This window comes from Lagenorhynchus albirostris, chromosome 3, assembly GCF_949774975.1.
Source record: "Lagenorhynchus albirostris chromosome 3, mLagAlb1.1, whole genome shotgun sequence".
NCBI classification, from domain to species: domain Eukaryota; kingdom Metazoa; phylum Chordata; class Mammalia; order Artiodactyla; family Delphinidae; genus Lagenorhynchus; species Lagenorhynchus albirostris.
In genome coordinates this window covers 76,667,725-76,690,721 of record NC_083097.1, presented here as the reverse complement: position 1 = coordinate 76,690,721, position 22,997 = coordinate 76,667,725, and the positions used below count along the sequence as shown (strand labels likewise).

Genomic DNA, 22,997 nt, shown 5'->3' with positions numbered 1-22,997 from the left:
AAATAATGTAGGGTTTAAGGGAGGTTGTGACTGTTGGAGTGAGGGGGGGTATTTTATGGCATGTCAAGGAACCACCCTCTGATATGATGATTTTTGAGCAGGGGCTGAAGGAATGAAGAATACTTTATAGAAGCATCTAGGGGAAGATGATCCACCCAGAATACACAGCAAGTGCAAAGCCCCCGAAGCCTGAGCATGTTTGGGGTGTTCTAAGAAGAGCTGGGAGCCCAGTGTGGCCAGAGTGAAGGAGAAAGGGGTAGGAGATGGGGTCAGAGTGTGATGGGCCTATGAACTAGCATTCCCACTGCCTAATGAAGACCTCTGTTTGAAATGATTATATTAATAGAATCTTGGAGATTAAGATGAAAATAAGCACCTTGGCACAATGTCTGACATTTAATGTTAGACAGTTGCCTTTTCTGTCACAGAGACATTCAACAAACATTTTCTGAACGTAGAATTTCCTTCTACTTTTTGGCAGAAATGAGAAGTTGAAATATTGACTATTTCCCTCAGAGGCAACTAGACTAAAATCATTTAAACTTAAGTAATAGTGACTCATTTCTCTAGTTGAAAAATGACACTGGTGCTTGATAAACTTTGTGAAGCAATGATGCCAACATATGGGAAATAAAGAACTACCTCAATGTTCTGGCTGAGTTTTTTGACGATGCTGGTGATGGTCTGGATGTGGTTTTCCAGAAGCTTCCTGGCAAGTGACTCCTCCTTTTGAAAGCCATGCGTCCCCTGAAGACAGGCAGAGATATCCTCCTTGATGTGGAAAGCTTGTTCAAGGAGGAAAGCTATGGTGCGACCCTGGTTGTTCAGTCTGTCTTCTAGCTGACGTCTCTGGGTGTTTGGAATGGCAGGAAGAAAAGAATGACCCCTGGTCCGGAAAAGGAAACAACACCGCGGGTGTTACAAGGATGAACTGGACGAGCCAGAACCAGATCTTGCATCCACACTCCTACTCCTGTATATATAAAATCCATATATATAAAATCCTATATTTTCTGCCCTGTGAGAAGTCTGTCTGTTAGGACTTTAAACCCTGTGTAGTTAGAATCTCGGTTTATGTCTCATCTGAGAACTGGATCTGACTTATGCCCTGATCTTGTAGCATGTATTTTTCCTGTTTCCCAAGCAGGAATTGTTCTACATTTTACCCGCTATTCTAACAAGCCAAGTTGGAGCTACGTAAATTTCACGCCTGATGATTCTATACTGAGGAGAGAGCTGCTTTCTAATTGCTGGAAGAAATAATAGCTCAAAGGCAAAGATTAACAAAAGAGTCAGAAGGTCAACAAAAAGTAAAAAAGATAAATTAGAAAAGGAAAATACAAAGACTAGGGCTATTTAGTATTCGGGCAAAGAAACATGTAAAATCCCAATAGCTCCTACTGACATTAGCAAATTACTCCTTCCCTTCACAGATGAACTTCTTGGAGAACAAGTTACTTTTGTTGTGTCTTTTTCTTTATTTAATTTACTTTGCTTATTTTTGTGACCTAATCTCGAAGTCATACCCCATAACTTTTGCTTTAGTCCATTCCCTAGAAGCAAGTCACTAAGTTGTGCCTATATTCAAAGCAAGGGGAGTTAGTCTCCACTTCTTGAAAAATGGAGTGTCAGAGACTTTGTGGTCATTTAAAAACCACCACACTGTCACAGTCATCTGACTGGCTTCTCAGGAATATCAGAATGCTTCTAGAATGTTTTATATTTTGATTTGGGTGGTTGTTAATAATTGATTATATTTGTCAAAATCCATCCAGATACATACTTTGTATATTTTAGGACATATTAATTATACCCCAATAAAATACTCTTAGTATTAAGAGGAAAAAAGTTTCTGGATCTCTAGAAATCTTGCTAAGAGCTTCTTTTCCTATAATAATTGATTATCCTAGATTGGCTCTGAAAAAAGACAAAGCCAAAACATTTTCCAAATACTGTAAGATCTCACTACATCCACATGTCCCAGGGGTGGGAAAGCAACTGCTCTTCTAGTGTTGCTTCTTCCTGAGGAGCAAAAGGAGAAGACCTGACAGGAGAGGTTATTCTGTAGGATGGGGAGTGGCTGACTACAGTTTTACTGTGTCTGGGGCTTATCCACACCCCACCTCTCAAGCTCATTGGAGCTGACAACACTTCATTGGCGACCAGGCTCTGACTGAAATCTTCAGGGAAAGATGAACTCACAGGCCAAAATATCAGGACATTTGAGGAGCACAGTCTTTTTAAAAGCAAATTAGCCAACAAATAAACAATCTATTGGATTATCAATTCCTACAAAAGAGAATTACTGAAATATATGCAATGAGAAATTTTTTAAAGAGCTAATAAAGGTATTAAAAGGGAAGCTATGGGAAGATATTAGCAAAATGAAAACAACTAGAAAACATAAACAAGTAGAAATATTAGGCATGAAAAATATAATAGTTGAAATAAAGGAACATAAAAGATGGGATAGCTATGACACAATAAATAGCTGAAGAATGGATTAGTGATTTAGGAGAGAAGATTGAGAAAATTTACCAGACAGAGCAAGGAGCGGTCACACAACTTGGAGATGCCAAGAGTCAGAATTCAAAACTCATGTCTGTCTGACTCCAAAATCAAATGTTAACCTTTACTCCCATATATTCCTGTCATTCTATGAGATAATAAGCAGAAGCAGAAGACACACTTTGATTAACACTACTGATGTGGCCTAATAGAGTGACAGCAGAAATGACAAAGAGAAGTGTCCTCAGGCTTCAAAGCTTCTCTTTCCATAGTTCGTTCTTCTCTTCTCGGTCCTGGCCACCGTTATCCCCTCCACTTTCGCCTTCTAACAAAGAGTGCATCTTCCACACAACAGCTAGAGTGATCTTTCTAAAAGTGTGAAGATAGAACTTGCCTACTGAAAACCCTCTGATGGCTCATCCATTCTCCGGAAATAAAATCCTGGCTCTCCTTTCCAGCCTCATCTCCTCCCACTCTTCCCTACACAGACCAATGTCTTTCTGCTCCTCAAACACGCCAAGCAGTTCCTAGCTCAGAGCCTCGGGATCTGCTGTTCCTTCTGCTTAGAGTGCAGTCTCTTCATGGCTGCCTGCTTCCCATTCTTTAAGTATCAACTTCAATATCCCCTCCTCAGGCAAACCTTCCGCTCAGTCACTTTCTATCATAATACCCCATTTCACCTTCTCCATAACATTTGTCATTACCTAAAATCATCATATTTACTTGTTTGTGTTTATTTTCTGCCCTTCATCACTAGAATGAAAGTTCCCTGCAGGCAGGCACTTTATCTAACTTGTTCTCCACGGTTTCCCCAACACTGAGAAGAGTGCCTGACACATAGCAGGTGGTCAATAAATATTTGTTGACTGACTGATGGCTGTAGCTGGACTGTTTCCTTAAGTCTCAGTTGTTAGAAAATTGGAGGAAAAAATGGTTCCACAAAGCTCCAAGTTGTTAGAGCCTGAAAGTTTTCAGTTTCCTTTCTCGAGCAGTATAAAATAGCTTCAGCCTGGGTGAGATTCATCTTTCCTATCACCTGCACATCTGAGGAACAGAGATGGCTTAGCTAAGTGTTTCAGTAGTAAGATTCCATCCACCACTCATTTGGCTCAAAAATGTTCTTCTGGAAAACTACCAAACGGAGCCTCATATATATATAATCCATTTTTCTAAAACCCCAGCATGCTGACAGTGCTACCCTGGATGGGATGTATGAGTCACAGGCAGAAGGGAAGAGGATGTCAGGTCCTGCTGATGGTGACACGTAGCCTAGCAGTGGATTGCAGATTTACTCATTGTTTTCCTCGAGCTGGTGCTTCTTTCTGGACTCCAGACAATCTGCAGCCTGGATTTGCCAGTGAGAGAGGTCTTCATTTGTTCTGTACAGACCCTTGTAAATCATGCTGAATTCCTCTCCAAGTTTAGAATTTCTTCTCTCTTAGGTGTTCTCATTGTGGCAGACACAGTTGGTTAACTTCTTAATAGCCATCCCTGCTTCTGCCTGACTCGGTACGTCCTCCTGTCCCCCATGTCCTTCAGGGTGGGGTGGGGCGCAAGCTAACCATGGTGGTCCCATTCTTCTGGGCTGAGATGCAGTTGGTTTAGGTAGGAGCACGTGAAGCAATACTGGCCAATGAGATGCAAAGGGAAACCTACTGTGGGGCTTTTGGGTAAGGTTGCTTTGCCTTTGAGAAGACATACCCAAGGAGAAACTTCTCTCTTTTTTGCTGGATGTAGTCATGTCTGTGTGTGATGCCTGGAACTGCTGAAGCTACCTGTGATCATGAGGGGAAAGAGGATGGCTGGGAAGAAGGATAGAAAACACCTGGGTGTTTGATGATGTTGTTAAGCCTCCAAATTAACCAAATTCTAGATTTTTAATGTGAACTAATGAATGACCTTACATTTAAGCCGTTTTGGTTGGAGTTTTCATGGGTAGCTGAAAGCACTGTATCTGTAACTAGTAACTTACCAACGAAAATGTCAGTTGAAATAGAAATGGATCAGTAAATATTTACTAAATGTCTACTCTAGTCCATGTACAATGTATAAAGGTCCTGTCCCTCCAGTAACTTAGTCTGATTCAGTGTTTCTTGTGAAGAAACTTGCATTAGTATCATGGGGGTGGAGAAGGGAGGGAAGTCGCTAAAATGCAGATTCCGTGGCACAACTATAGACTTACTAAATCATAATTTTGGGGGTGAGGGGACGAACAAGAATATGTATTTTAAATAAGCACTTAGATGAATCTAATATATTCTTAGGACTAAACATCACTGATTTATTTAAGACTGGCCATATGAGTCATGACCAGTCTTGAAGGCATAAAGGTAAAGAACATATAATGAGGTGCTGAGGTGTGAAATGTGGACTCTGAGATTTCAAATCATGCAGATATTCAGAGGCAGCTTGGCAAGTTGGAAGGCAAGGTAGACCAAGGGTAGAATACAGGTTCCACCACTTACCAACCAAATATTTCTGTTCATTCATTTTAGACAGAGGTAATGGGGCCACTTTGCCATATGGCTGTTAAGTTCTGAGATCACATGTAGAAGCAGGTGGTAGGGAGCAGTGAGACCAGTGAGACCTGCACTGCCGTCCAGGCTCACACGGGGCCTATGTGCACTCAGTCTTCGGGTGTGTTGTTGGCTGGTATCAGGATTGTATCCAGAAAGAGCATTGTATCCAGAAAGGTCTGAGGAAACAGACCTAAGCCAGTAGATGGGCCAGTGGAACAGGGCTGCCACCTCTGCTCAGATGCCAGCCTGTGGTCCTGCCTTCAGAGTTGGCCTCAATGTTGTTGCTCTTTGGCACATGGAAGGAAGCCTTGCAGGGCAGCACCTAGCGCTATGTGAATGTATTTGCCTGCAACCATGGGACATTAAATGGCACATAAATGATGGACTGTAGTTACTTATTTTCTTTTAGCTCTTAACATTTATTTTTAAAAGTTATTTTATATTTAAGTGGAGAATGTTCCTTTTTGAAATGTCTTTTCATGTCTGAGATTTAGTATTGGAGTATTATTGTTGTTGTTTATTAATGATGCTTAATGAAGCAACAAATCATGCTCTGTTTAGTTCTATTTGCATGATTCCTACAGGATGAAGATAGAGCTTATATATATGTTTCCTATTTTTTGCTGTAAGGAAAGAGAATATTATTTTCCAATTGACTTTTCTAAATCAGTGACTGGAATAACATTCAACACACGAACATTCTCAGTCTTCTAAGAGAGATTCCTAGTAATACTGTTGTTCAAAACATCAGATCATCCACAAGTTTAAAAACTGAGGCTTTTCATTAGTAGCGAGATGTGGCTACCATGAATTTAAAAAATTCACTGCTTTATTAGCATATCATAGCAGTGGGACTTATATATCTAAATTTAACTGTGAAAGAAAGATATAACGAATATTCCAGACTCGTGCAGATGGAGTTACTAACCACAGGAGGAAGTATTCCTAGGGGGCCTTTTCAGAGGGATATTTGGACTTTATATAAATCATTGATTATGTAGCTGACAACTGAATCTGAACAGATTTTCCACAAACTCTGAGTTCTATTTCTCTGCAACTCAATGTGACTTACACCAGCTGTGCTGTTGCTGGCAGATGCATTGGTACATAGTAACTCTCACTTTTCTGCCCGTTCTGTTCTTGCGACTAGAGCACTAAATTTACTTAGATTTTAATAACCATTTCGGCAACCTGTAATATTCAAGAGACAAAAATTTGAAAATTTAAGCCCCTTTCTAGAACACAAAAGGGCATAACTGAAGAGAATTTTCATTTCCGTGAGATTTATTCTATGACTAGTTACATTCTCAGTGCATAGAGTCCTGCAAAAAAAAAAAAAAAAAATTAGAAAGTGGCATTTCAGAGAATATTTTGCTGCCTCACAAAAATAATCTGTGAGTGTGTGTGTAGAGTGATGGAACTGCAAATGTCTTTTCTATTGTTTCTCCATTGCTTGTTCCTAAGCATTACCCTGGCAGATGGTTTTGGTGACTCTAGAAGCCTCCATTGCTGAGTTTTACACAGGGCTGAATGCTGTAGGTGGGTGAGGGAGGCATCTCCTGTTTTAAATAACACATAACAGGAAGAAGCAGCCCAGCGGGGCTGGGTCAGCATGGGGTCTTCGTGGAGGAGCTAGGAAAGGGAAGGACTCCAAATAATGACCTGGCCGAGAAGAGACTGGCTGTGGATCTTTTCCAGAGGCAAGTTATGTAATATGTGAGGCAAACTCCCCGTGTTCAGTAACATTTTCAATAAAATTACAGAATTAGTAATGTACCTATTGTGATTGGCTTTCTGGTAGAGGCATTCGGGTTGGCAGGTGTTCCTGAGTCCCTGTGTGAATGGGGGCTCGGTGGACACCCGGGTGACACAGGGGCAACATGTAAATGGCAGCAGCAAGTTGTTTTGAGAGTGTTTGGAGTTCTTACAGCGTTTTCTAGGGCTCTTGAGATGCTTACCTATATTACCTTTGCTAATGTTGGGCTCTGAGAGTTATTTATGTGAGTTTCCAGGGGAAAGAACACTCTACTTGGAGTTGGAAGACTGGGGGCTCGAGCTCTGCCTCTGCCACTTAGTACCCTTAACCCGTATTAAGCTGTCCAGAAGCGAGCTCCTTATTTGTCCTGTGGAGATGACTCCTGCCCTACTTATTTGGCTGAAGGTTTTCAATTTACATAATGTATCTGAAGTGCTTTGTAATGTCTACAAGGGTCACGTACGTGTGTTCTTGTTCTAATTATTAGTAATGATTAGATGGTGCCATGGGCTGAATTGTGTCCCCACAAAAAGATATGTTGAAGTCCTAACCCCCCCCCCCAACCCCGTACCACAGAATGTGACCTTAGAGGTCATTGCAGATGTGATTAGTCATACCTACTGAGGTCTTACGGGGTTGGTGGGCCCCTAATCCAGTATGACTGATATCCTTGTAAGAAGATGGCTGTGTGATGGCAGAGACACAAGGAGGAGACCACGTGAAGGTGGAGGCAGAGACTGGAGCGAGGCAGTTACAAATCAAGGAACACCAGGCCTGCTGGCTGTCACCAGAAGCTAAGAGAGACCAATGGGACATGTTCTCCCCAGAGCCCTCAGAAGGAATCAACCTGCAGACACCTTGATTTCAGACTTCTAACCTCCAGGATTGTGAGATAATACTGTTTGAAGCCACCCAGTTTGAGGTACTGTATTGTGGCAGCCCTAGGAAACTAATACAAATGGTAAATTATTTGAGGGGAGCTTCTAGCCCAAGAGAAATGTAAGGAATCTATTATTATTACTGTTTTATCTCTCCATGATGCTTATAGTCAACATAGCACTTTCATAAACATGATTTCATTTCATCCCCACAACTTGTCCTTGGCATAAGTAAAATTTTTCTCAATTTAGGTGGAAGCTAAAGCTTAAAGATGATCAGTAATCCAACTGGGAAACATTTCAACCTGCCCCCTTGACTCTTTTTCCCTACACCACAGCACATTTGTTTAGACCAGTTAGTAGTTCTGCCTGTTATATTTGAATTTTTCTCAGAGAGATAAGATATATTGATTCCTCTACATATATTTATATAAATATAAATATATATTCAAGGTATATATATTTATAGGTATAGTTATATACATATAAATGGCATATATATTTACACATGTATATTCGTCTGCATATATAAATATGTATTCAAGATGCATATGTTTATATATAATGTTATATATAACTTGTATATATAAATATATTCCTCTGCATTTACATATATATACATACATACATATATATATATATAAAACTTGCTTCCAACATCATGTAATTTTTCACCCCAGTTACCTTTGCTTGGCTCACATCTCTCCGTGGAGCACTAAGTGTCCCAGAGGTTGGAGGTTGGAGGGGCTCCCTCTCTGCTCTAGTGAACTGAGACTAGCCTCGGCCTCACCTCAGCACAGTTCTCACACTTGAGCAGAAACTCTCAGGTGTGGGAAGAATTCAATCCCTCCTGGAGTGGGAGGAACTAAGCTTCATGTGGGCAGCTCCTGCCTGGACTGATATGGGAGTGCTGTGGGTAATGCCCAGTTCCTGTAGCTGTGTCCACCCCCAGCACAGTGAGATGATGCCAGAGAGAGAGTAAAAGACTGCCCTGTGGCTGATGGTAGTGCCTCCCAGGCTGCCTACATCCCACACAGGGACACCCATGGAGGAAGATCAGATATGGCTGCCTTCACATCTTCCATGCTGCGAGGGATGGGCTGGAGGTGACGATGTCCCAGGCTCTATGTGTGTGTGTGTTGAGAAGATAGCTGGCAAGGGGTGTGGATAGCGAGTGGTTAAGAAAATAGGCTTTGGAATAACGTAGACACAGATTTCTGTGTTAGAATCTTGGTCTGTCATTGCACTGTGTGACCTTGGGCAAGTATTTGACTTCTCTGTGAACCCCAGTGACTTCATCTTTAAAATAGTGACACTCTCCACCTCTTAGGGTTATTGTGAGGATTAAATGAGATGATTAACATGGAGTAAGAGCTGGAAACGTTAACGCTGAATGCGGTCAGTGGGGCTAGAGAACTGTGCAGGGTGGGAGGGGGTCTGTCAGGTAATAAGTAACTTGCTAACATCCCAGAGTGCCCCATGTATCTTTTTTTTAGAAGCTATGCAGACTATTTTGAGCTTTCTCACCTGGAAGCTAGTTGCCCTTGAAGATGGATACGATACTGCAAAATAAAACCCAAGAGATCTCCAACCTAACACGACCTATCCCATAAAAAGCTCAACCAACAGTGTTTGGTCTTCCTTTCCTGTGTACTCTAATGTGAAATATGTGTCTTCAAGTAGCAACAAAAGCAATGCATCACAGTATAATAAAATGGCTGCCACGGTACTAAGACAAAAACCTTGAAAATGAATACTTCCCAGCCCCTGAATGTCCTATTCTACTTACAAGTAGAGATCATTACTAATTTATTATTTTGCCCGTTTGACTCACTGATAGTTTTATACATCCAAATTTTGCATACTATTCTTTGGCTGTCAGCCAGACCTGCATCTTCCCAAAATGTACTCCTGAGAGAATTCCTGAGATGTATATTGGCTGTAGCCCAGCCTGGACAACTCTTCAGTACAAAACAATTTCATTTTCTTGGCCCAGATAGCATTACAGTTCGGGTTTATACTTCCCTCCTTTTTATTCCAGTCCTTTTTGCCCCTGTGTTGTTTCTGCCTCACCACAGGAGTGTTCCTGCCTTAGAAACTTAGCTTTCCCCTGTATGTCCCCATGGCCCACTTTCTCATCTCCTGGTTTTTGCTCAAATGCTAACTTCTCAATGAACTCTACCCTGGCCAGACCACCTAACAATGTGTATCTCCTCCTCTTACTAGAACAAACTCCATGAGGACAGGGTCTTTGTTTTGTTCACTGAAAACCCTCAAAGTGCCTGGCATAGTGCCTGGCATGTAGTAGATTGTCAATAAATATTTGTTAAGTGAATAAATGGTTATAACCAGTTTTTGAAGACCAAAGAATCTAAGGGAGGGAAGAGACCTTAGAAATTATTTGATTCAGTGGTGAGAAACTTATTTTTTTCAGGAGAGTTAACTGAAGGAGAATAAAAAGTAATTTATGGGCAGTATTTGTTTTCTACACCATATGAAATCCTGTGGGGGAATAACATATGTTCTTAAATCTTAACCACTTACTTTATTACATAAAAGAGTGTTTATGAGTTTAAACTGTGGGCAGAGTTGAGAAATAGAAAGTAGTGGTGGCTCTGATCTGCATTCTGGAAATGAATTCTGGGTCTTACCTTGAACAGAGACAGCCCTTGGGACTCAGGCACCTAAAACCCCACCCCATTTTATAGAGGCGGCAGAGATTGCCTGGAGAAGCAAAGACATTTTAGTTTTCTCAAGGTCACATAGCTGATTACAGGCAGATTCAAGAGTGGACCTAGGTGCCTAGCCTCCATGCCATGCTCCTTCTACCAGCAGAAGAAAAAGAAAAAGCCTCTGGCGCTTTTCTGCTTAATTAAGCTTAAGTGAGCATTGACTACACCGTCATGAACTCAGCAGACATCTGTTCATTGTGAATCTATAAACACATGTGGAAATCAGAATTATTTACTGCCTTTAATATAATGTCACCATAATTGTCCTAGAAATGATTGCAAGCATTCTGCCTGCCCCTGCTGCATGGATTATTAATATGACCTAACATTTAGCAAGTGTGGGTGATGCTCCAGCTGCCTGAGGCTGAGAAGGGCCCTGTACATGCTCAGTCTGCCTTTCTTTTTAATGTGCTCATCTCTAGCCAAACCTTGTTCATAGACTAGGCATCATCTCTTTTGTTGCTGAATTTTTACTCTTTTCAGTTGTTTTTATTATTTGTTTTTAGTATTGCCTATAAATATGCCCACATAGATTTATAAGGCAGAACCTCTGAGAGTATGTAACATATATTCAGGCTGTTTAATGAATCGATAATGACTTTTACTTGTGTGAGTACTCTGCTTGCATATCAATACATTTGTTGCCATTCGATACATACAATGACTGTGAGGAAGAAGTTATTTTTAAAATTATTGTTTTTTATGTTTATTTTGTTGGATTCGATATGTCAATTCAAAATATCTGCACTGATGATTGAAATGCCCAGATGCCATTTTGCTTTTCCAGTTAATCAGCTACCCAGGAGTCTGCTGCTCTAAGCAGAGCCCTAAAGATTCAATTGCTCCACCATTATTCTCCGTTAAATCTGTCAACTACAGTTCCTTAGGAATTGATATTCAATGCATCATGATAGGCTACTGTAGGGGTATCAGAAAGCATTAAGGACAGAGAGTCCCTGCCTTTAGGGAGTTTGCAGCCTGCTCTGGGAGATTAGAGGAGTGAGACCAAAGGAAAACCAGCCATCTTAGGCAGTACATAGAAAGTTCTTAGATATATGACTTGGACAAAAAGAGAAGGGATGTGGGAGGGATCACGGCGGAAATGAATGTTGGGGTCATCATGCTTTTGCTCTGAATTATAGACTACTTCTTTCCCTTTGTCTTAATTTTAGTTTCTCTGGAATCCAAGAAATGGCAAAAATTTCCTTGGATTTCGTTTTAAGCTTGTTGCCATCTTCCAGGAATTTTCTCTCATTTCCTATGATGTAAGTCACCATCCTGAGCTAAAGAAATCCACTTGGGTTCATACTGGAATTTGACAGATCAGAAGAACCATTTCTATTTTGTTTGTCATGTGGAGAGTCAGGTGGGAATAGGTCTTTGTGTTCTCCTTGGATAGCAAGGTTAGCCAATACATCTTTATAATAATTATTTTTGTGCATACCACATTCATTGTACTTAACTAAGAAAAAATGCCATCGATCCAAATGTCTCATTTCTAAACATTAAAAAAACCTTTCGGGCTTCCCTGGTGGCGCAGTGGTTGAGAGTCCGCCTGCCGATGCAGGGGACACGGGTTCGTGCCCCGGTCTGGGAAGATCCCACATGCCGCAGAGCGGTTAGGCTCGTGAGCCATGGCTACTGAGCCTGTGCGTCCGGAGCCTGTGCTCCACAACGGGAGAGGCCACAACAGTGAGAGGCCCACGTACCGCAAAACAAAAACAAAAACAAAAACAAACCCTTTCCCCTTGTTTGGTTCCATTCTCTAAATTACAGCCTCATTGTCACATAAGCAAATACAAATCACGGGTAGCATGAAAAGAGGGGCTGAAATACTGTGGTTGAACTTTTTGGAATGCCTTAAATTCAGCTGGCTAAGGAACAGGGAATTTCTTAATTGTGAACATACTGTAATATTAGTGATTTTTAAAACTTTGTCATCTTCATTGTTAAAAGTAATTTAAAAAATGAAAATCCATTTTCTTTTCATGTTGAATCATTTTCTTTGGTCAATTTTTTTCACTGTGGTCATGATGTATATTTTAGAATCAGAATTATTTTAAAGATACAGTGAGTGGGTCTTAGAGAGTTTCTAGTTCAGCCTCTTCATCTGGCAAATGAGAGAACAAGCCCAGAGACATATGGGACTGCGTGAAGTCATGCAGAAAATTACTGGAAAGCCTGAGACTAAATCCCAAGTGCCCTGAGAACATTAATGCGCACATCAGACCGAATCCCCCTCTGACACACTCAAATAGAAACTCAAACTAATATGCCTTGCCCTGTATCCTTCCTTTACAAATTGGAATTCTAGGATCTTTTGGACAATGTGCATGTTATCAGTTGTATGCTATATTTCCAAGTCCCTGGAGCTCTCCCCCTTTTGTAGACCTTCCCTGGATGAGCTCCAGGTGTGACACTGTAAATAGCAGAAACAAAAACGTTCTGATGATTAGTTTAATATATTTCAAAATTTCCTGAGTTTTTATCATGAAATGTTAACATATTTATTTGATTTATTTTGAAAGTCACAGTTAACTATATCCGATCTTGTCGTATGTCATTCATTGCCTATGTTGTGTTATTCATAAATCTATAGGAACCTATGGAGGTTACTTAAAGAGGAAACAGTAAAATTGGCTTCTTCTGTTAATCAGAGAGGAATAAGAGAGAGAGGTCCGTCTTCTTGAGATGTTTTAATGCAGTCCTTCTGAAAGCAGAGAACTAGTTTAGATGAACTCAAAGATCTCATTCAGGCACTTTAATTTCTAACGTAATCATCAAGTATAGTAAATAGTTAAAACTGTTGTAATTCACAGACTTACTTGTCAACGTATTCAACTAGAGCTGTAGAATTCTTGGTTGACATTTTGGCTGGAGATAATCTTACCTAAAACAAAGATCATGGGTTTAAAATGTATCATTAGCTACTTTACAGGGAAATCTTATCCATCTTATAATGTTTTAACTGAAAACAAAATATGTGCTATATATCATAGATCACCAGCCCAGTTAATCTTGCACATGCCCCTATTTGTACTGCTCAAGGCTAAAATCAAAATCAAGTTCTGGGAAGATTCTAGAGTATTGCATTTCATAGATTTGGTATCATAGTTAAGAAAAATTTTCAGGAAAAGTCAAAGCCATAGATTATTCTTGGATAATTTTTTAATGAAATAGCAAATGATTATTGGCGGAGTTACTAAAGATGTCCTCATAGAGTGAATTATTCCTGACATGGTGAATTCTGAGGGGAATCAGCTAATTTTTGAAAACAAAGCCAAAACCTAGAAAAGTAGTCTATTCAAATAATTTTGTTTTCTAAGAAATCTGGATGTCAGTTTCTTATAGTCAATGAGAAATAAAAGTACAGAGCACAGTTACATACATAACTTCTAGTGTTAAACATAGTTGGCCGTATGAACACAACTAATTCAATAAAATGGTACTAGAAAGTTCTACTTGCATGAAAATTCATAATTTTGTAGCATTTCTAGGAGGAAAGAGGTTACCAAATGTACTCACTATTTTGCTTATGCTGAAAATGTTTTAACCTCTAATGTTCTCTTATTTAAGTTTAAAAAACAAGACAGATTTACGTTCATTTTAATAGCCTCTCACTGAATTGGATTCAATAGGGAGAGTATGAGTTGTATTCCACCTCAGTTAAAAACTTAAGCAAAATATGTTTCTAGGATATTTTTTCTTGGTTTACGTTATTATATACTAGAATGATGAGCAGAATATGTTAAGACCCACTACAGAAATCATTCCTTTTGCAAATGCCTTAGGAACGACCACATTTTGCTTCTTAATTTAGGGCCAAAGAAGCTTAATTGGAACCCCTCTCCTCCAATAAAAGTTAAAGAAAAAAAGTAAGGTAAGTTTCTTATCAAAGAAGCTAATATAGGACACCTGACAATAATCAGGCTCTCCTGACCAGCCCACTCCGTGGTGGGAATCAGAAAAACCTTGAGGTTGCTCAGATGGAGCCAGTGAGCCGCTGTGACTGTGCTTTAGATCCTCTCTCCCCAGTGCTGAGTGGGGTTTGCAATGGGTCTGATGCTCTGAAGCCAGGTCTTCCCTTAGAGAGTGGATTTACTAATGCACTGGGCACCCAGGTGTCCGCATTATGGAAACCATCCTAACTCCCTAGAGAATGGGATTGGTCCTCTGCCCTGGTTCCTGTTTTCACTCTGGATTCCAGCTGGAACAGTATTGTGCCCTGGGCTCCCCACCTACTTAACGGCAGCTCTTTCCTTCTCATCTCTCCGCTGCTACAGTCTGGCCTGTGGGAGACTGTGGGCTGGTCCCTGGCCTTGTATGTTTGGAACCTAGTAGTCCTTTGTGAGTACTTGTGGAATGAAAGGGTGTGATGAATACTGTGTCCAAGGGCACTACGTTACTGGCCTGTTGTCTTCCTTTCTCCTTCCGAGGTGAAGCAATTGGATATGCCTGTTTTATTTATTTATCTGTTTTATTTTTATTTTGTTCATTTTTAAGTCTTATTTGAAGACTATAAATAGCATCATCTTAAAAGCACACCTACAACTCACATACGTGTAAAGTAACAAATGCGAAACCTGACAATGCAGGGAAATTTGGAAAAATATAGAAAAAGTAAAAGGTACAGAAAAAAAATTCTCGTTAATTCTAAAGCAAAAGCTGTTAACATTGTGGCATATTTATTTACTCTTCCTGCAATTTTTTGATGTATCTAAGACTAAATTTTTATATTTTTGCTGACTGAATATGTCAGCTCTTCCATCCCTATTCCTACAGACTAAGCATAATTATATCAAATTTGTTTCACAAACAACTTTATGATTATTAGGGAACATTTTACATGTATTAGTTTTCATCTGTTTCATAATAATGCTTTATGGCTTAATGGACTATAAAATACTTTCACATATGTGATGTGATTTCATTCTTGAAATAGCCCTTTAAGGTGGGAATCATTACCTTTAACTTATGGATAACAATAGTTACCTTAAGTAACTGAAATCTTTATTACAGAAAGAACTTAAGATAATTATTTTTATAGGTGAGGAATCTGAGGATCAGAGGCAGAACTTACTTAAGATCATATAGATTATGATAATAATCAGACTATGTCCTTCCTACCTGCTAAGTCCTTTATCTTAGTGGCTCATTCAAACTCCACATCTTTATCTGATAGGCCAAATAAGCCCATTTCACCGCAGAGGAAACAGGAGAGTTTAAGTAATTGTCCAAGTCACACAGCCAATATGTGGTACAGCCAATAGATACCAAAAATCAGCCCTTGACATTGTGCTAGCTTTCCAGTCCTCTTCCCATCACAAGAGGCTGCATCTGCTGGTCAGGTGTTTGAGAATTACAATGCAAAGTCTAAAAACCTTGCTTATTTGAATGTTCTTTTTCATTAATGGGGAAGATATGACAAGTCCATACCAATAAAAATTCTATTTAGCTATTCTCTGTTTTAGGTTAGAGATAATGTCTCCACTTGGAGTTTACCATCTTTCCTTTTAAATCTTCACAAAAATAATTGTCAAATTTTTGTTAATTTTTATCTCCACATATTAAAAGTCAGTGCAATGAATGTATCGACACATTTTTCTTTGCAGCTTGTGCTGGCATCAGTCACTTTTGCAAAGCAGGACAAACAGGAGATGTGGGAGAATGAAAAGAAAAGCAGCTCTTCCAGGACTCCTTAGATCTCTCTAAGCAACATTAAGCTTTAAAGAAGCTGAGCAAAATATTCTATTTTGAATATGAATATCTAAAAGTACTTGCTTTCTTTTCTTGGTCACTGGCTGAGCCAACAAGGGGGCCATCAGGTTCATCTGGCTCTTCCGCGGCAGTGGCAGTCAGGGAGGAACTTCTGTGTACATCCGTATCTAGGCAACCAGAACGCTGAGTCAGATTAGGAACTATGGCAAGTGAATTTTTGCAGTGGTGGCAATTTTCTACTTTTTTAAATTGAGGGCAGTTTCTATACATACAGTGAAATTTAAAGGGAGGCTTCCAATTTCTTTTAAACTTCTTCCCTTCTCCCCACCCCAGTTCTCTCCCAGGTCCCCATCACACCTACAGAAAGAGCTTATCACCTCAGGTACTGCCATGAGACAGTCAGGAAACTGTTAAGATGCACTCATTTAGATCAAGCTGTTCTAAAATAATAGGAAATGATTCCTCACCCTGTTGTGCCGAAGCCATCTGAGGATCTTCTTTGGGATTTGCTACCTTGTTTGTATGTAAGAAGAAATACAAGTAAGATAGCAAAGTATGAGAAATTTAGAGTCCTTGAGTAATCCATGAGATAAATACCGGAACTCCTGATGCCTGATTTCCTGACTTTATTTTTTTGTTGATTGGATTTTTTTTGAAAGGGCACAGATATTTTTAATTTTCTCTCCCAGAAAGCCAAAGTACTAAGGAGTCTTGATCGCATCCAGACTAAAGTCTTCATGTTTCTGGGGCATCTTCCTGGGGTGGCCCAGCAACACTGTGACTGCAGGAAGGATCTGTGATGTCAGTGGGGTTGGTTCTCACTCTTTAAGTCGTTGAGTCCCTGGATTTAGGAGCTTCAAGTATTTTCCTTAATGCTCAGTGTTGTAAAAATCACTGGGTCCTTCAACACCTCTTTGTCTCAATGGATGGGAAGTGGTTATTTTTAAACTGATATTTCACACCCTTCCCCTGATCTCACCTTCACCGTTTGGTAAGAGACCACTTTCCATCAAATTAGACAAAGAAGATGAGATGCTGCCATACTCTGGAATCTTCCTCTAAGTATACTAGTTAAGGCAGCTAACTTTTCTAGGCCACCAGGGAGAGCATCACGAAGAATGCAGCCATGACAGGTGGGTGGGTGAACTTGGGCTTTGTAGACAAAATTTTGTTCAGTGATTTGGCTTGTTTAAAAAAGATGTGGATCGTTTTAGCTCTGAAATATTTTCGTGAGTTTTAAAATTAGAATTTGCGTACTTTGCTAATACCACTTGACCCTCACATACAGAAATGATGTTATTGGCTGAGTCACTTTTCAAATGATGGTGCTGAGTTTGCCTTGCTCCGAGGACATGCAGGAGGTACAGGATGCTGCATGACAAATTTTGATCCCACAGATAAAAGAACACATGATTTTTGGCTTCGATGGTGTGTCTTCAAGTGTTAAGCTAAGTCCCTAAAACTTAGAGATACAATATTTCACGGTCTGCAAGCAGTCTAAAACGCTCATGACACCACTGTAATTGTCATTTTATAGAGTGCCAAGTGAGACGGACACACCAGTGACTGAGCGCAGGTGGATATGGGTGCTAAGGGAGTTGGTTAGGACCCTGACTTCTCAGCCTACTGGCTATTTACTTTGGGCAAAATTACCTCCCTTCTTCAAGCCTCAGTTTTCTCATCTGTTAGGGGAAGCTAATAATATCGATCTCATAAGGTGGTTGAGAGGATTCAATGCGATGATACACTTAAAGTACCCAGCTGAGTGCCAGGCTAGGTATCCACTAAATGGTAGCTATTATCAGTGATTATATCACGAGGTGGCAATTATCCAAGAAATGGATAGAGTCTGTGAGAAAGGAAAACTGGATTTGACCTTTTGCTAAATAACTTCTTATGATTCTTTCTTTCCTTAACTTGAGCTTCTAATCCATAGGATTTGGCTAGAAAAATGGGCCCCAGTGAAATGAGATTCTAACTTATTTGTTCTCTAAATGGCTGCTTGGCTTTTTACAAAATTTTTTTAATGTATTTATTTTTATTTATTTTATCTTTGGCTGCGTTGGGTCCTCGTTGCTGCACGCAGGCTTTCTTCAGTTGCGGCGAGCGGGGGCTACGCTTCATTGCGGTGCGTGGGCTTCTCATTGCCGTGGATTCTCTTGTCGTGGAGCACAGGCTCTAGGCACACGGGCTTCAGTAGCTGCAGCACATGGGCTCAGTAGTTGTGGCACATGGACTTAGTTTCTTCACAGCATGTGGGATCTTCCCAGGCCAGGGCTCAAACCCGTGTTCCCTGCATTGGCAGGAGGATCCTTAACCACTGCGCCACCAGGGAAGACCCGGCTGCTTGGCTTTTAATAGGACAGTGCACGTAAAATATATGTACCACTGAATTCCCACCTGCCGAATGTGTATGAAAATCCTTCCTGGAAGTCAATGGTCTTCAAAGAGCCCTCCTAATCCAGGGCTACCAAGAGTATAGCCTAAAGCAAAGAAGCCAATGATGTTCAATTTCCACCTTAAAAACTTAAAATGACATTATATTCTGATATTACTGTAAATATAGGCATAAAGGAATAATTTTGAGATGGTGGTCAGTGAAGTGGGTTTGTTAGTGCTGAGGGTCAGCGGAGACAGTATTGCTGTGTGCTGTTGTGCATTACACAACCCTAGGGGGCACCATGCACACAATAACAGTGCAGATTTTCATGTTTGTTAGGCCTAACAAAATTTTCAATTTGTTGCCTGAAAAATTTTCAAGTGTAGGTCAAGAAAATATTCTAATACGGTAAGTATACTTGGCCAGTTTTCTCATGAGTGGAAGTAAAGGAAGGGTCTTGAGAAAGGGGTGCCTATTTCTAACTCACACAAGAGTGTCAATGGGTCAGTGGCAGCCCTGACTCTGGGTGTCTGCTGAATGCTGTGTCCTCAGCTAAACTAGCCTCATCAGCGCCGGGCCACAGTAGCCAGTACTCATTGGTAATGTCCTCCTCGACTTCCTTTTCTTTTCATGTCACCTCTCACCTGTTGTCCTAAGTGCCCTCAGGCCATCTTTCCTGGAAAGACCTCATTTGGACCTGAGGACCCCTTAGGGCCCTTCACCTTTCCTTGGGCTATTCTAATTTTACCCAGTCTAGTCTTCTAGTAATCTCTGAAGTGTTTAGCACTTGACATTTTAGAAGATATTCTTCATGTTCCATCTCATGGTTCTTATGAGGAAGCCAGTTCAGGTGTGAATATCCTGATTTCACAGGCAAAAATACAAGGAGGTTCAGATAGGTTAAGTGACTTACATTAAGTGAATGATGAAACTGATTGACCAGACCCCAAGTCTTCTGATCATTCCTTGGGCACCATCCATCCTGGGATGCATTATACTAAATTATGCTAAGGTGTGAGTGTTTACCTCTAGTCTAAAGGGGAGCTCAATGCTAAGTGGATCCTTAATGCTCCCTGGCAATTATATGTCATTTCCTTAGTCCATCACTCTCCCATTCTCCTAAATTACTCTCATACTTTTTCCTCTGAATTCAAACTGTCAGCTGACGACCTTTTTTTTCTATTTCACCATGAATATAGAAGTAAATAGGAGGGAATTTTGGTAAGCCCACCCAATGCGTTTATAGACCTGTGTGCATTTGGGTCCATAAATTCTGACTCTACTCGTTCAATGGATGAACAATCTGTGCCCTCATTCAGGTCCATCCCCCAATTGTCCTGAGTCCCACTTTCTCTCACCTATTCAAGGACCCTTCTTCCCTCTACTAGATAACTCCCATTGGCATTAAACATACATTTTTTTTTTTTTGGTCTTCCACCCACCTAAAAACACATAACCTTCATTTGATTCTATATACTCTTCTAGCTACCATTCACTTTTTCCCTTTTCTGCACAGGAAAAGATCCTGAAACGTTGTTTTGCTCTTTCCAATTTCTTTCTTTGCTGTGGTCTGAATTGTGTCCTCCCCCCCCCCACCCCCACCAATTTCATATGTTGAAGCCCTAACCCCCAAGTGTGACTGTATTTGGAGATAGTGTCTCTAGGATGTAACTAAGGTTAAATGAAGTCATGGGTTGGGGTCCTAATCTGATAGGATTGGTGGCCTTATAAGAAGAGAAAGTGATCTCAATCTTTTTCTTTCCCTTTCTCTCTCTCTCTCTGCACACACACACAATGACGAAAGTGTGAGGACACAGTGAGAATGCAGCTTTCTGCAAGCCAGCAAGAGGGTTCTCACCAGGAACCAAATCTCTTAGCGCCTTGATCTTGGACTTCCTAGCCTTCAGAACTGTGAGAAAGAAACTTCTGCTGTTTAAGCCACACAGCCTATGGTATTCTGTTACAGCAGCATGAACAGACAAAGACACTACTCTTGAATCACTAAAATCAGGCTTTCTGCCCCTTGCACCTTCCATTAAAATTGCTCTTGTCAAGGTCCCTGGTGACCTCTCTGTGGCTAAATCCAGGGCTCAATTCTCAGTCCTCATCTGGCCCCATCAGCAGCATTCAACAGAGTTGAGAGCTATCTTCTACTTGAAGCTCATTCTTTACTTGGCTCTCAGGGCTATGAGTCTCCCATGGCTCTGCTCTTCCTTTTCAGGGGTTTCTCATTCATCTCTCTGACTCTGAGCCAGGTAATCAACCATCTCAGTTTGCTTAGGGCTTTCCTGAAAGTCCCGTGTCCTGGGAACCCTCAGCCCTGGGCAAAGCAGAACAGTCGGTCACCCTACCTCTGAGGGATGAAGTGTCCCAGAGCTCAGTCCTTGTACCTCTAGACTCACTACCTTCATGATCTCACCCAATCTCATGGCTATCAGCTGATGATTCCCCCAAATCCCTGTTTCCCCAAACGTGACCCCTCCACATCCAAGCTTCCCCATTGCAGTAAATGGCAGTAGGCTTTTTCCAGTTGCTCAGGCCCCAAACTTGGAATTCTCCTTCACTCCTCTCTTTCTCTCTTACCCTACCTGCTCATCCCACCTTCAAAATATATCCAGAATGTGTCACTTCTCCCCACCTCCTCTGCTGCCACATTGGTCTAAACTATCACTGTTTTTTCTTATATTATTGCAGTGGCTTCCTAAAACCAATATCCTTTCTGCCAAACTTCCCCCACCTCCCCAACCAATTATTCTCAACAAAATAGCCAGTGACAATGTCGAATTTAAGACTCACCATGGAACTTATCTGCTCAAAATCCTTCAATAGTTTTCCATCTTATAAAGGACAAAACCTTTCTAATAGCTACAAAAGCTTTCTGAGATCTATGTGATGGGGTCCTTCCATAGCCATCTGACCTCATCTCCTATATCTCTTTCCCTTGTTTACTCTCCTCCAGCCACAAAGGGATTTGCTACCTTGTTTGTATGTAAGAAGAAATACAAGTAAGATAGCAAGGGGTACCTTGGTACCCCTTGAACAAGCTCTTGCCTCAGGGCCTTTGATCTTGCTGTTGCTTCTGCTTAAATGCACTTTCCCTGGAGAGACCCTCTGCTCACCCCCTTGCTATTTTCTGGTCTTAATTCAAATATCACTTTCTCGAAGAGGCCTTCCCTATCTAAAACTTATAATTTCCTCTTATGTACACACACTTCCTGTTACTCTTTCCTGCTCTACTCCCCCCTTAGCATTTATCTACCTAATATGCATTTACTTTTCTTACTAATTGTTTCCCCTGCTAGAATCTAAGTTCCATGGGGTAGAAATTTTTATCTCCTTTGTTCATTGCTCTGCCCTGGTGTCTAGAATAGTGTCTGGCACATGGTAAGTGCACAGGAAGTATATGGTAAATAAATGAATAAAAGAACTCTGTAAAGATGTGTAGACAGAATTCTACAGGGGAGCTCAGAAATACGGGTGACAGTGGATGAATGTGATGTGAGTTGGGAGGAGCTGGCATTTACCTGAGCTTTGCAAAATGCACAGACTGGTGGTCCCTAAAGTCTGAGTGGCAACCGCAGGAGTTTGACTCTTCTCTTGCCGCCCTAACAGGCCTAGAGACACCTCCAGGACCTCTTACTGCCTAGGACTCTCCTGACACTTGGAGAGAGGAAAGGCCTCTCTCTCTATCACCGAACGTTCCTTGTCCTATCCTCTGCCTGTGTTTCAGCCAGTTATCTATCAGAAAGGATCTAATAAATTCAGCATGGCCTTCACACCCAACAAGGGATAATACCCTAGTCCAGGCATTTTAAACATTAGTGTGTATAAAACTTGCCTGGAGAGCCTCTTAAACTGTAGACTCCTGGGACCCACCTGCACAAGTTTCAAACAGCTGGTTTTGATCCAGAGATCCAAGGACCACACGTTGAACAACTCAAAGAACAGAATTTCTAAAGGTGACATCCCTGCAAACCTACAGGGAGCATACTTTTCATTGGGGGGGATCTCCTTCATGTTCATAAAATTGCTACTATATTCCTGTAAGCAATCAGCTGTCTGTCTACCCTCCTGTCCGTCTGCCTATGCATCCATCAGCATCTTAGATTCTGTGTCTATGTGGATTTTCCTACACTGTAGTGGTACTGGAGGAGTTTTCCCTTTCAAAACAACTTCCTTGGGTCGTATTTACCATCTGCACCTCCCCCCAAGGCTGAACCACATCCTACCGTGTTCTGGTTCATCCTACCACATACTGCCCTCAGGTGTCAATGGGCAACTTGCTGTCATCCTTACCTTGTGTTTATACCTTGCTACTCCTCCCATCTGTCAGCGAGGCTCTCTTTTTCCATTCCTGGTTCCCTGTTACCACTTCTGTCTCGCCCACCTCGGAACAGACAGCTTCTCCCCAGATACCTAATCGTAGCCAAGCTGCTATAGTGAATTCCCACCTCCCTCTGCTATGTTTCCTGCCTCCGGACTCCTACCGCCTTTTACCGGGCTTCG

General features: G+C 41.0%; 1 protein-coding gene across 1 annotated transcript in view; it reads right to left on the bottom strand.

Annotated features, from left to right (window-relative positions):
• FAM81B (family with sequence similarity 81 member B) overlaps window positions 1-22,997 on the bottom strand; it is a 59,358-nt gene that overhangs the window by 31,694 nt on the left and 4,667 nt on the right. Inside the window, exons 3-5 of the mRNA XM_060146323.1 lie at window positions 16,175-16,278; window positions 13,219-13,283; window positions 643-886 (exon numbers count right to left, since the gene is read on the bottom strand). Of these exons, the coding sequence (XP_060002306.1) occupies window positions 643-886; window positions 13,219-13,283; window positions 16,175-16,278 (413 nt within the window). The remainder of the gene's footprint in view (window positions 1-642; window positions 887-13,218; window positions 13,284-16,174; window positions 16,279-22,997) is intronic.